Source organism: Opisthocomus hoazin, chromosome 25 (assembly GCF_030867145.1).
Source record: "Opisthocomus hoazin isolate bOpiHoa1 chromosome 25, bOpiHoa1.hap1, whole genome shotgun sequence".
Lineage (NCBI taxonomy): Eukaryota > Metazoa > Chordata > Aves > Opisthocomiformes > Opisthocomidae > Opisthocomus > Opisthocomus hoazin.
Window position 1 is genome coordinate 532847 of NC_134438.1, and position 15476 is coordinate 548322.

General features: G+C 39.5%; 1 protein-coding gene across 1 annotated transcript in view; it reads right to left on the bottom strand.

The window, feature by feature from the left end:
- The window catches only part of LOC142364176 (uncharacterized), a 55244-nt gene that overhangs the window by 27491 nt on the left and 12277 nt on the right, over positions 1–15476 (bottom strand). Inside the window, exons 4-7 of the mRNA XM_075443297.1 lie at positions 11552–11654; positions 5649–5678; positions 4163–4180; positions 1721–1813 (exon numbers count right to left, since the gene is read on the bottom strand). Coding sequence (XP_075299412.1) covers positions 1721–1813; positions 4163–4180; positions 5649–5678; positions 11552–11654 — 244 coding nt within the window. The remainder of the gene's footprint in view (positions 1–1720; positions 1814–4162; positions 4181–5648; positions 5679–11551; positions 11655–15476) is intronic.

Genomic DNA, 15476 nt, shown 5'->3' on the forward strand with positions numbered 1-15476 from the left:
TCAAAGTTCAGTCATCACTGGAGTCTCTACTACAGACGTCACTTATCTAGCTCATCTTCTTAAAAGCAAAATTAATATATCCTTTTGGCTAGTGCTAGCCAATCTCGCTACGAAATCTTTAATTTATCAGTTAAAAATTGTAGTAGTGGTCATCTAACAACTGAATTCTGTTTATACCATCATTACAGCACCAAGTACATTGCTTTGTAAAAACCACATCAGAAGGAAGTGTTTAGTTCTGCAATATGAACTCAGTAAGCCCATTCTCTTGTCAACTGTAAACTAGAGACTTCATTTCCCAAAAAACAAGGAGAATACTGCCTTTGATAGAATAAAAAAAAAGGAACAAAATAATTGATTTGACACCAGCCTTATTTCAGCCCCGTCTGGTATCATCAGCAAGCAGGGAACAGGCTGGCATGCTCACGCTGCACAGTGAAGACTGACAAGCCTGTACGGGCTGAACAACAGCACTTCTCACTTTGTGGGAGGATATATGTTTTTTAAGTCAGGTTTTAAAATGGTTGTTACTAAAGATTATTTCTCTGCATGAGATGACACCATCTGGAGTGCATTATACTTGCTCCTTCGTAAAAATAGAGCTAGAGCCATCCGAGTGATTAGGTTCATGATAGCAATGCAGATTTCAATATAATACAAACCAGATGCTAACATCTTTTAGGAAAACAGTATCATCACAAAACTGGTACAATCTTTGATGGGTTCAAGACGTGTAAGAAAGTAGAATTACTGCACAGTGACACCCGTTGATATTATAAATCCTATACCAAACACATATAAGCACCAAGCAATAGTGTAAATAACGTGCCTATAAAATTCTCAAAGTTGAATTTCTGCAGTACTCCGGTCTCCCTTCTTGACTGAAAAGGCTAACGGATTTAATCATACAGTTTCCCAGAGTCCTTATCGCTGGAGCCGAGTTCATACACTATAAATCCAAGCAATTGTTGAAATGTCAACGCAGCCAAGAAATCTTTCATTTGTTCTGCGCATTTTAGTTGTGTTCTCACAAGAAAAAGAGATTTAATACCTCCAATACAGTTTTAAAGTTGTACTAAAAACATCTTTCCCCAAAAATAGGAGGTGGCACTATTTTTCCCCCCTTCAAAGCAAAGGAAGTTTTAAGAAGTGGTAAATAGCTACTCACCCTAAGTTCCACCACTATTTTTAAAACAATGGGACACATCAAGAGTGGTTATCTGCCACACAAACAGTATCTGAACAGAAGGTACTGACCCAGCGAAAACATCAACCAGTTACAGGAGTGCCCAACACCCTGAGTAAGTCATATTCTCTTTTTGACTTTCCTTCAGTAAATCAGTCAGAGCAGAAGGGTGTGCAAATTTAGAGGAGGTTTTATATGCAAGCTTTGTGTTTTTTTAAAAAATTGAGGATGTTCTCTCTAAACCAATCCATTGAAGAAGTCATAGCTATTGACAAGAAGGCTACTTATCTAGCCAAATTCCACCTTGATGCCGTACTCCTTCATGCTTTATAGTAGTTTCAGCAGTAATTTGTGCACACAAGCCACAGTTTAGCTCTACGGCATAGTTATGTTTTTACAGAAAGCATTATAAAAGAACCTGAATTCATGGAGGAAAGAACAAATAAAGCTTCTGATATTAGTTAGCTTGATTCCTAAAAAGGGAACAACAGTAATCCAGATTTACAGGCTCTAAAGAGAAAAGGAGTAACTCACAAAGCGGAAGCAGTTGTCATTTTTCACTGTCTTTGCATTCCCGAAGGATTTCAGAATGGGATTCGCCCGAAGCAGCTGACGCTCCAGCTCTCCCTAAAAACCACACAAACAGAAAAATAAAGGGACATAAGCACGGCGCACAGGCGATTAAGGGTTCCTATATTCTGCTTCTTCCCAACAGTCATTTTACCCAGGTTGTGGCAGTGATGCCACCTTCAGAAGGGGTTCATCATTTTCCCCCTCACTTCTAAATCCGCTGACACGTCTCCTCCATCCAGTGAAGAACGTGTTTTGTTTTTTTGTTGAGTTTTTAGGGGTTTCTTTTGTTTTTAAACACACACACATACACACACACAGAGCAGTGACCAAATAAGACATAACAGATGTTGAAAATCATTGAACATGGACTAGAAAATTCACATTTAGGGCTAATGAAATTAGGCACAGACTTTGAGTGCTTAAGGGGAAAAAATAATTTGACTGTTTTAATATTGTAGTGCGAGGTTATTCTTAAGCTTCCTGTTCAGTGATTTGACAATATAGCTACTTTGGAATATGTATTCTCAAACTTACTTTCAAATCAGCGAAATACTCACTTTCAGTCAGTCAGACATTTAGATCATTGCAGTATCTCTGACCTGAAAGCACCTGAGCAGCACGCCAGAATGGCATAATGGGAACTGAGCAACACCAAATACAAAGATCATGTTCAGATTGCTCAATTCAGCCGGCATTGCTGAGTATGTTTAATGCATTTTAAGTGTTTAAGTTCAAGCCAATGGATGTAGAAATCAAAGCACTTATCTTAAGGAAATTGCACAACGGCTTTTACATTTGCTGTTCATGAGGAGGTCTGGTAACAAAAAAGTCTGTGCTGCTTCCATGAGCCCAGGAGGCACGGATGAACATAGGAAAATACAATATTGCCTTCCTGCTCTGAAGGATGGTTTAAAAAAAAAAAAAAGTGAGGCTATCTGGAATGTAGTCTCAAAAACTGACGTTTGTGTTCATAAACTTGCTTTTTCCAATCATTTATAGCACAGAGATGGAATAAAGGCCCCAGTCTGAGCATCAAAGAATGGGAAACATACAGTCTCTTAAAGCTTGCATATGAAGTAAATTCTTACACAGGAATTTAAAAAATTCACTAGTTAACACCTAAAAGAGGCTTTTATATGTATATCGAAATGTATTTCAAGTCCTCCAGGAAACCAATAGCTACTTGTTCTTTAATGTGACCTCAAGTTATCTACTCAAAACTTGTTTACTTCTAAATATATTCCCTTTGGGACTACACATTCTCTGAATTCTGAAGTAACCAAAGAAGAAACAATTGTGTGAGCCTTAGCCCAGAGCACATGAAGCACTACTGAGGACACAGTGCCTATGCACAGTATGTTAGGTCTGCCAGCATTACAGTTCTCCAGAGCACTTTTAAACTGGCAAAAAATCCATAATTAGAGAAAAACTAGATCCCTGTTATAACCACTACGTGCAAGTCTGCAATTTATATTCTAAAAATTTCCTATGTAAATGCATCAGAGAGCTAGAAAGCATTTGCTTACACCATTCCTCCCGTTCCCCTTTCCCAACCATGCTGTCAGCTCCTGCTAAGACACCAAGTATAAAAATGAGAAGCTTGCTTACCATGCTGTACACAGCTTGAAATAAACCACACTACGTATATTAAATGCAGCAAGCATGTCACAGCTTACATTTCAAATTCTAGCTATTCTGGAAAAGAAAGCACACCAACTTCAAAATTTGACTCCTTCACAGAACATCTTTGTGCCACTTGAAAGCATCTCACTGCAGCCACACTTCGTCCATGCTTTAAAGTGCTTCTGTGTACCATAACCTTAATTTGGTTTTGCGCAGAGGAATTTCTGCAATGCATCATAAAATATTTTTTCCCATTTGGCTGGAGAATGAGTAAAGTTCTTAGTAGCTCATTTTTACAATCATCTCTGAGGATTTGAAAGAAATATTCAGTTGGGTCCTCAGATGTGGGTGAAAACAGTGAGGACAAACACAGCGATCACAGCCTAGCCAGCCTCCAGTTTGCGCTCACAAGGAGCCTTGTAGCCATCACCACGAAACAGCAACCCTCCCACACTACGTTAAACGGCTTCGATTTAGTAGTTTTCAGCTTTAGATAGACTGCTTTACAGCCAAAAACTAACTCTCTTTTTTAGAAGCATTCAGTGCTTTGGAAAGAGTGTAAATTTGTCCTACAGGCATGTCTCCCGTGCAGGCATCTAAACAGAACTTGGAAAAAGCAGTATCATGGTATTGTGGAAAAAGTGAAGTCATGCAATACTTCATGCAGGGCAACATCAAGATAAGGACGGGTTATTGTCTCAGTTTCAGAAAAACCAGCATCCCAGTGATTCGGTTCGTTGTGAAGCCTGGGTGAGGCAGGGAAAACTACGTGCTACTCACATACAACATGGATCCACTCTGTAGTTCAAAATGACATTGAAACAGAAATGTTAATGATTATGGTTTATGCAATATCAACGCTTCTGGATTAGCATGTTTCCACCAATACATTTAAAATGTTTGCCAACAAACGGTTTATTTCAACCCTGACAAGCAAAAGGAGGGTTAAACTAAACAGTGCTCCGTCTATTTTTGGAACAGAGAAATATTTTTGTAAAAACCCTCAGAATTGACTGAAGTTTGCAAGGAGGGAGGATTAAGTCAAATACTAAGAATGTCTGTAAATTCTGAAAATGAGACCGTGGGCTCAGATGCATGATTGGGTTACAGAGGTTTAACGAGTTACCACACACTAGCAAAGGCATCACAGCTGTCCATAGGATTTTTTTGCTTCCAGTATACCAGACCTAACTTGAAGTGTCTTTTATTATTTTCCTTTCCACTACACTTTAAGTTGCAGTACAGTCAGCTTTCAGGAAAATGTAAGCAGAAGAATACAAACAGCTAAATTAACTCATGGTAGCTTCTTTAGTTACCAAGCCTTGCTTATACCATATGGAGCTGCTGCAAAGATTTTTCTTGATTTAAAACCTCGTGCCCATGACAAAGGCATCACTTACCATCTCAGGTTAGAGCGCGGAGCATTTATCTTGCCTAACACATGGCACCAATTGTTTGTCTCCTTCTACAGCCTTACCCTAAACTTCCTCCTAACCCTCCTCCTTATGCTCCTTCCCAAGTCCGCTCCATAGCCCTAAGAGTACTGCAGCTCCTGCTCTCGTGCATGAAGGTGCCCTGGACCAGACTCACTACTGCTGCCCACGGAGAGAGGGGTTAGGGGAGTAGGAGAGATGCGGAGCTATCTGCACGGCAGTCCAGCCAACCCAAGGAATATGAGTAGTTGAAGCTCAAATGAGGAATCATTAATTTAGGCAACAACACTGAATAGGTACCACGTCGCTCACACCATTTATCCTAGAAAGTCAGGGGAAACACTTGACTTCAGAAGATGATTGGGTATGCCAAGCCTTTTACGCTTGAGATCAAAGTCTTTATCAGGTTATCTGAGAAACTATAAAAATATCCAGACAAAACAGCATGTTAATCAAAAGAATATTGTAGCTTCCATTAATACATCTCTTTAGCACTTTATTTAATACCAAAAGAGCGTTCTGCACTCCCTCAGCAGCACATGAACCAAGTCTACACACAGCACATTGGAGAAGGTCAGCTAGAGAGAGGGTGAACCTCTTGCTTCAGGACTAACACCACTTGAAAATGGGGAGCAGTGCTTTGCAATGATGAGGAAATTGTAAGATGCTCGCTAGTCCACTCTCTCAAAGCCAGTTAAATATTTACAAAGTTTACTACTCACTGTATACCTCTACAAAGTTTCCCACATATTATAAACACAAGTTGACAGAAAATAGAAGAATATATATCAGTTCACCTACATAACTTTAAAAGCATAAAGAAAAACACTTGCCTGATGTTTCACGGGTTTAGGTGATTCGGGCTGTTCATTGCAAACAAAGAAATGCATATGTTAGCAAGCAAACATTCCAGCTGCAAGTTACATCCCAAATTATTAAAGTCCGTAGGTTTAGGTTAACCATATACTCACTTCATAGAAACTGTTCAAGTTAATTTTAGAAAAGAAGTTATTTGCTCATCATTGCATGCGCAAAATACTAAAACCTGTGTTTATGCAAAGGACTAATTCCAAATAAAACACAAGATGATAGATGGACCTTGAGCAGCAGGGAAAAAGGACAAGAGTTTAATTAGTCATGCACTGCTTTCCACAGTTTTGACAAACAACAACAAAAATAAACCCACAACACCAAGTAACTGTCTCGACAGCCTTAGTCACTGCAAGGTGTTTTTGTATGGATAAGATCATCACTATTTTTCAAAAATCAAAAAGGTTATGAAAGAACTAAGAGGAAAGCAATACCTACAGAGCCTGTGGCTTTGTTTTTGCCCTGTACTTCAAGTACTTAAGAAAGGCAATCCTACAATCAAGACAGAAGCTTTCTTTCAAGAATTACCGTCCACATGAGAAGAAAAATCTTAAAAAAAAAAAGTCCCTTGTCTCAGTCAGCAAATTTAACAATCTTGAGCTTCACACCAGAGAGCCTAGGGAGAAAACGTGGTGGTGAAACTCAGACCACAAGAAATTTTCACACCAAGACAGACGCACACTTCTTCCGTTTATGTCTACTAATATAATTAACTAGCAACTAGCACTGTTTTAGTGAAGAATAACAGGTTTTGACAGAGTTCTGCAAAGCAGCTAGGAAAGGTTTAGTTTACTCAGCTAAGTGATGTGAATTTTGCAAAGCTGCATCATACCTGCTCAGAAAACAACTCAGGATCTAAAAATAAGGTTAGATGTTTCAGTATGAAGCTACCGCTCCTTCCGAAATCACTGGAGAAGGATAGGTACACCTGGGAACTTAAGAGGCATTTCTTTTGCTTATCTTCAGACAGGATAGACTGCTTCCTCAGGGTGTCCATTTCTGTCCTCACTTAGAAACAGAACGGAACATAATCAGACACACACTTAACTTCTGTGTTTCAATTAGGGCAGTTAAAGCTCATCCGGGAAATCCTCACCAAGGGAAGCTTCAGTCTGAATGAGCCTACCCATGATCCTGTACTTCAAAGCCAATTATATTTCTTCTGAAATTCATAAAACAGATTAAACAATTTAGTATTTCAGCTACAAAGGCAAATGCAGTCACTGAAAGCCATCATTAACCTGCAAGTACCAGTAATTATGTTACGGTTCAACTCGAGGACCTTAAAGGTCTTTTCCAGCTTAAGTGATTCTATGCTTCCATTTCTGAAGCTTAAAATGGCATCACCTAGAAACCTGAATTTTAGTGACAATAAGAGTGGGTTTGGGATGTGAAGGCTTTGAGGAGCAGGGAAGTGAACAAAAGTCACAGCGGTGGTAGATGGATGCAGTTATTTATAGAAGTTTACTTCACACACTACCACGATGGAACACACCTGCCCATTTCAGGTATCTGACCATGAATAGGGTCCAGGTATGTCCACAGTCCAGCTTAGAGTACCCCCTTAACTTCACGCAGCCTGGAGAGCCTGCAAGTTCATGGCAGCCCCCAGGCAGTGAGTGACAACCAACAGTTTTCCTTCTTTTGGAAAGCTGTGTATGCAAACTTTTTTTTAGTTATTTCTACATTTTGCACTGACTTCCCTCCCCATTCAAAAACACAAAGTTTCCAAACTAAAGCAGAGCCCAAGAGTCAGAATTAGGACTCATTACTTAACCTTATTAAAGCAGCTCTAACACATGCATTAACAAGATTTCATTCTTTTCTCTCTTTCCCATGCCACTTAGTGCACACAGGAGTGATGAGCCACAAAGCCAAGTAGTTTAGAAGACTCTGTTTACTCCCTACCCTCCTTGCTTAATCTGTCAAAAACCCTCTCTGGACACATGAGCCCCCCCCTCCACTCACCAGTTACCTGTCCTTGTTCTCTTCCTCACCCTTTCATTCTAAATAACCTTTTCTCCACACCACCTGAGTCTACAGAGGAATAATTGAGAGCAAAGGCAAGAGAGGCTCCTATGCTGGCCTAGGAGCATGGGATAGCTGACCAGACCAACAGACACCAGTGTGGGTCACCTTTGGTCTGAGATGCCCAGGCTAAAGCACAATGGTTGCCTTTAGAAAGCTGGTCCATGTATGACCTGGTTAACAACCGAATAAACCACAATATGCCTGGTGCAGATAAAATATGCAGATTTACTGGTAAAGTTCTTAACACTACCACCCCACTCCCCCCAAATTCATTAGAGCGCAGATGTGTTGGATGTGAAGCTAAAGCTTCCAGTTATTTACAACAGATATCTTCCATCTTTTCTCCCTTGCTACGCATCAACTAGAACTGTACACGTGTTAGTTCTGATGCTCAACCAAGCACACTGCAGACAAGGATTCAGGCTCACTTTCATTCCACCTTCAATCTATAGATGAGCCTGTTCATAACTCACTGCCATGCGCTTCTCCCTGCTCTCCATCACCTGGCTCTAGAAAGCCCAGACTCAATTCCTAATTGAAGGGACTACCCTAGTCTCACCTAGCTCTGCCAAGTCCCACAAGCACTAAAGCTTCTCTTCTACCTTTTTACCACCACCACCCACCCACGCTTCCTAGCACTGTGCCCAAGACAATACCTTTAACATTCTTTGTGATTAAACAGAAACGAGACAGTGTGGCTACAGATTCAAACACTCAAAAACTAGGAAACGTTAGTATTCAGGCTGTTCGGCGCTGTAATTCCACCCTCCGTGGTTACACTGTGTTACTGGCTCCGTTCCCCACAGGACCCCTGCCTGGGGATGACGTGCCAAGGGCTACGCAGCACTTCCTCTGCAGGCACACAGCCACCAGCTGTGATGAAACAGGGCGGCTGGGAAAGAAAAGTGTCACAGACAAACAGCTGAATGCCAGACACAAGAAGGCTGTTGAAGGGATGAGTAGAGCTCCTATGTGATGCTCCTTGCGTAAGCCAAGCATTTCACAGCCAGTGCCGCTGGAGAACGTACATGGTGAGCATTTGTGGCATGGCAGACCATTACTGTTACTCTGGCCATGGCCTGAGGTGTCAAACTGGGGGCTGCGTTTGTTTGTAATACTTCTACAGCACCCTGTAAAGGTTTACCTCTCAGGCAAAAGAGACAAAGTTAACTCTACACTTCAGAATGGTGTCGGGAAGATAATTATTCATTCATCAGCATACAAATTGTTCATAAAAAAAAATCCATGCAACTTTCAGAAGTCTCAGTAATATGCATAGCACTGATAATTATTCGTTACAGGATGGATAAAAGTAAATCCATGACTTGCTGTCTATTTAACAAGCCTGTTTAGCATCATCTTTGTGCACGGGTCAGTGCAAAGGCTGTACAGATGGATACTACGGATCACCACCAGCCCTCTACAGTTTTCTAATGTATATGTGAACAGGAACAAGTTAGGGCTGCTTAAATGTAACCAATTCTGACACTTCCTAACTTTTGAGTGTTAGGTGTGTAGATTAGACATACTTCATCTGCAGTATATAAATAAAAATTAATTGTTACAGAAGCGAGACTCATTTGTGTTTTCAAAACGGTTTAGGTTACGTGAACATTTTGCATTTTTCATAAACATATACTTAATTCAGTGCTTACTATAGCAGTGCATTGAATGAAGCGCACAATCAAAGTATCAAACTTCTATTCAGGACACTACCCTATTCTTTTTACTGTGTCTGAACTATGTTTTACAAAGAATAAAAACTTTTCCAGTCTTCATCGTGACAGTCTTCGATGGCTCACGAAGCAGCTGATTACACCCACCATCTTAAACTCCTGTCCCATTTGATCACGCTGCTAAGTAGAGAATTAGATTCCAGTTCAACCAGCAACTTAAACAGAATTAGCCAGCACTGCATTAGACTGAGCAACTCATCCTTCCCTTCACCAACATCTTCCACCCCAGCTTTTTTCTGTGCCTTCACTTCATATCAGTTATGCATCCACGCAACAAACAGAGGAAACTTGTTTCATCTAAAGCCAGATGGACTTCATTTCTTCCCCATGAGGGTGATGAAACACTGGTCCAGGTTGCCCAGAGAAGCTGTGGCTGCCCCCTCCCTGGCAGGGTTCAAGGCCAGGTTGGATGGAGCTGTGAGCAAACTGGTCTGGTGGAAGATGTCCCTGCTGATGGCAGGGGGGTTGGAACCAGATGATCTTTAAGGCCCTTTCCAACCCAAACCATTCTATGATTCTATGACTTTCAGAACAGTAGTTTGAGCCTGCAGTCTCCAAGCCCAGTGAGTGGCCACAGGAATTGTTACGATGACAAAACTCAAAAAGGGGACTACTTTTAGCACAGGTACTGGCACAAAGTGCTTATGGAAACACAGCCAAACAAACAAGGAGTACTTTTTAAACCCCTATTTTTGACTGTTTAAGTGGTTAAGCACAGGAAAAGTTTTGCAGAAAGGTTGTATAATCTTCATCACACAAGGTTTTCAAAACTCAGCTTTAAAGGGAAGCATATTTTGAAAGGAGGCTCGACAAGAGGCTCACAGAAGTCTCTTCAACCTGGTGCATTCCAAGCTGTCAATAGTGTGTTTAGAAGTACTTGGTATACAAACTCTGTGCAGTTCCATTCTCTGCATAATTCCCTTCCCCCAAAAAAAGTTGTAGGCAATTATACTCCTGTAGAAATTTTAAAAACACTAGTTTTGTTCAAGGCTGCACAGCCATAAATCCAAGAATATTTATAAATCAAAACCCATACAGAAAACAAGTTCTGAAGGATGACTTTCTAAATAGCATTCTGCAGAGCCATGTATTCCCCTAGCACATGACAATGCTAATGCTGCCGACACTCCAGTCACAGCATCCTCCTAAGGCCTCCAAATCTATCTGCAGAGCAATCTTTCCCTCTCTCCAACTTCAAATTATTGCTTTTTTTCCTTCACAGACTGGTCAAAAGTCCTCTCCTGGTTTTCTAGGAGTTTGAGTCTTGACACATTCCAGAATATCTTAATATTAAGTGTTATACACTAGAAATTACAGAAGCTGATGCTTCTGAGTCTGATATAGTTTGAAAACTTCCAACCACATACGCCAGTATCGAATATAGCAAGGCACTTGCTTCTAGCAAGTTGAAATAATATTCCACTGCAAAGAGATCCAAGTGCTCATAGCAACAGATATTCAAACCCATCCATATCTTGTAAAGCAAAATATTGATAAAAACTCATTGTGAATTTTGAAGTCTAGCAGTAAATCTGAAGAAAGTTCTACATAAATCAGTTAGTGACAAGTTAACAAAAAACCCAAGACTCTGACATAATTGCATATGTTTTTGTCTGTAATGTACTAAAACTAGAGCTTTTTATTAGGTGCTCGCTTGTAGACATATCAAGTCTACAGCAGTTTTGAAGCTTGATGATTTTTCTTATCTACAAGATAATTTTTGAAAGAACAGAAAGCTTGTTCACAAATATAGTACTGAAAACTGCATCTGTGGGAACTAAATTCACTAAGACTTGCCCAAGTTAATTAAATTTTTGGAAAACTGGCATACACTGCATCAGAAAGCTTTGATACCGTTCCTAGTTACAATGGTTGCATAAAGCCTTTAATTTCAGAAGAGAAGTTAAACAGCTAACATCAACTGGAAATTTTAATGGAACTGCTCATTTCAGCCCCTACTAAAGAGAAAATAATGGTTGAGAAAATTATGTGGATTACATTCCAGCTTATCTTTAGTAAAAATATTATGTTTTTTTTAAATGCAAAGATGGTAGTTTTCAAAAAGAACAATAAACAAATGATAAAATATCCCAACTTACGGGAATATTATGGTCCTTTCTTCCTTTATGGGAGGAACCAACACGAGCAAGGTATGGAATAACCTTCTTCATGTTTTCAGTCTTCCCAGCACCAGATTCACCTCTGCAAAACATTTCAGACATTTTCCTCAAAACTGATTTTCAACAACTTACGAAACCTTTGTTTAAAGCAACCTCATTTCATTCCATTTACGGCTTTGACTACACAACAGACCTTCACTGTCTAGAAGAAAAAGCACCGATGTTGCAGGGAACTACATGGTGTTTGTTTAAAATACTTTCTTCATCCTAAAGATCATCTTAGCATTAAGATGTTGATACAATGCATCACATTAGTGTGATTAAAAGCTTTTTGCTATGTGCCTGAATTCCTGTGTTACCTTAAGTAACAAGAAACAGCCCTGTCCCCTGCCTTGATCACAAGTCCAGAGACAGATTTATTCAGAGTGCAGAGACATATATATTAGTTTTCTTAAAATCATTATACACACACACTTTTATATTTAGCATCATTTTAATATATTGTATATACCAGGAGCTGGTTATGAGTATTACCAAGTTGATGGAAACATTCAGTATCTTTAGAAGCCAGTTTCAAAGTACAGTAAAACATATTTTAAAGAAACAGATTCTTTGCACTGCTTATCACAGACTCTTAGCTAGTTAAAAAATATATTTCTGGCCATACGGCTACATGAATTCATTAAGAAATGAATTTATTCGTGCAGAGTGGTACAGTACAGAGATAAATAAAGACAGCAAATGCACATTTACTTCTTAAGACAGAGGTAGAGTTAAAGCAGAACGTGTTTAGACAGAATTTATTGTAGTGTTTACATACATGATATTGTAGGCAGGAAGCGTGACCAAGTTCATATCACTATAATTACGAATGATGTTACTACAGCTCTTTTTAAAAAAATAAAAATTAGGTCTTGTCTTCAGATAAGTCCAGGCACATCAATGGGATTACCAGGTCTCACTTAGCCATGATTAACTGGCAGTAAATTACTAGAGAAAGATCCTATTTCAAGCGAGACAGTGACTGCCACTAGCAACTCTGACGGGTGTGAAGCAGAAACGCATTTCATTAGAGGGATTTGTGTGGAAAAAGTCAAAGTAGTTCCGTCATTCAACAGTCCTTCGGAAATTAAAGGCTGGAAACCAACTACTTTAAGAATGACAAGTGTACATTTTGCATGCTTGCATATTTCTCAGCTAAGATACTCAGAACAGCAATGTTAATTTAGCAGGGGGAGTTTAAGCACATTCTTACAGTCTTCACCTTCCTCCACCATGCTGCATACGTCAGTTTTGCAGCTAGTCTGCATTCACTTGGGTATTTAGTACCTTCAGACCTGCACTTCTTGATCAGATAGGCAGCTTAGAAGCATCCCTATCCTCACATTACACTTAACCTCTGCAAAAATGAGACAATATAGCACTTGAAATTTTAACTTTGCATATACAGAAAGGATATCACCCCAGAAAGGATATCACCCCAGAGGTTCAAAGAGAATGGACTCTAAAGCAATCTCATTTCTTCTTACCTTCCAACCTTCTCAAATGACGGAAAGCCCACGGGACAGCTGCGCTAGCAGAGGTGACCTCTCGCTATGAGGTGGCCATATGTGCACTCCTCCACCCATGAGCAAGCAGCAATGGAGACTGAGGAAGTGCACTCACAGCAGCTTAGCAAACCCATCATGGAAAAGTAGCCTACAAGAGCTAGGTACAAACTTCAGGTGAAACAGCTTATCTGTTTGACCTGACAGAACAGTATCAGTCCCTAGGTTTTGCAGGAGAAAACTTTTAACTGAAAACACTAAAAAAAAAAGTTGATTCTGCAGACAAGCTATGGGATATTTATCATAGCCTCAGTTACCAAGTTGTGGCCTGCAATACTAGAGGGTTAATCAAGGCACCTGATTTTATTGATGGCATACATCAATAAAACAGACCCGCTTTCTCGGACCGCACCGGCGCCGCACGCTCCCGAATTCTCAGAAGCAACTACATCAACCTGTACAAAACCATTTTGTTCCATTGTTCCTCATAAGACAAACATCACTGAAAAATAATACAGAATACCAGAGATTAAAAATCACTGTGCTCAATTAGTCAAAACTTTCCAGTGATTGAGAGGGTAGTTCCTTGAAACTTGTTGACTATGCTAGCTTTACTCATTGCATGGGAAAACTTGGAAGGTATTACTTGAAGAGCTGGTTACAAAGAAGATTACTCTGAAAATTAGCTAATGGATAACTCGGTTTCCTTTTAGCCAAGATACCATCGATGTGCAACACAAACTGGGTGTACTTTGGGACCGCTACAAGTGGAAGAACACACTTTGACTCTTAATGAACAATCCCATTTCTACCCAGTCCAGAGTCTCCACATACAAGACAAATGTGAAGACTGACAAGCAGGAATAAAAGACCTCAGGTGCCAATACAGTCTCCCTTTTACTACAGTGTTTACATTAACATAATTCATGACTTCAAGCAATATAATAATATAATAAAAGCAGTCTTGCCTGTTTCTAGATGTGTATTAAAATATGCTTAATGCTAAAACTATTCTAGCAGATAAGAGAAGCAAGAAGAGTAGTACAGCAAAATATCCATTTACGTTTTAAAACAATACCGTTTGTTCTAACTGTCATCAGAGCTTGGGAATGCATTATTAGTCGTGCCTTTAAAATTGCACAAAATCTTTTCTGCCAAATCATAGAAACAAAGTTTATCAAAATTTAAAGGAGGAAAATCTACTCTGACACATCCAGTGACGAGAAAATAGTAGAATAAATACAGTCCAGATGTCGACTTTCTAGAAGGGCAGCACACATTGGAAGAGTCCAGTAATCAACAGGATTTTCTGGCATACGCACCAGTAAAGCTTCATACAGCACAGGAAGGTCAAAAGCTTGCAATACATTCCTTTTGCTAAAAAGCCTTTAAATCTAATAGTGATTTTTTTTTTTCCTCGAGAAAATCTTTATGCAAGTTCTCATTCAAAAGCAACGCTAATGGATGTTATCATCCTAGTTCTCCTCTCCCTGGAGCTTACAAGTATGCCAAATATTTCCTGCGGGACAGAGTGTTAGATAGCTCTGCTGCCATATACTATAAAAGAATTAGAAGATTTAGGATTAAGTCCTTTTCATTTACAGAAATAATGACATCTGCGTACTTTAGTTCTTTCCTAGGAGTGCAAACACACAGATTATAAAAATAAAATAAAATCTACCTCTATCAACCTGCCCAAAAAAGGTAAACTTTTAGTAACACTATGTACAATATTTATGGAATGGAGATTGTATCACGAAGCTAAAGATTAACTTTTTCAAAATCTTGTTTTAATATAACTCAATTAATATGTTACCATAAATTTAACAACCAAAACCCTTGGCTGAGATCCTAGCCTTACTTCAGTCAATGGCAGCTTTGCTAATGACTTCAGTAAGGTCGTAATTTCACCTGCTTTATTTCAGTCTCAATTCCACTACCAGTAGAAACAAAACCTTACTAGCCCGAATTCAAATGCTGTATCAACTCCAGCCAGGGGCTACGGCAAACAGCGCATCCAAGCAAGCAAACCGTCCTTAGCAATAGCCTCAAGCTGGAGGTACAAGGTTATTCCATCAATTAACTGAAGGATCTCTCCATTACAAACTACTTTACAGAGACAGGTCAAGGAAAGTCTGACAGTCACTGGTAAATTGATGCAGTATCTAGAATTAAAGCTTTTTCCCTAGAGCAGCAAAAGCTTCTGCTCTGAAGCAGCTTCAAACACATTTAAAAGACAAAAAGCTCAGCTGGCATAAGCACTTTGAAGTTTCTACATGGTTTTAAATTCATTGTGTGTAAAGCTATAGAGTCCTTTCCAATAAAGGAAAGTACTTTTCAGGCAAATTTATCTCAGC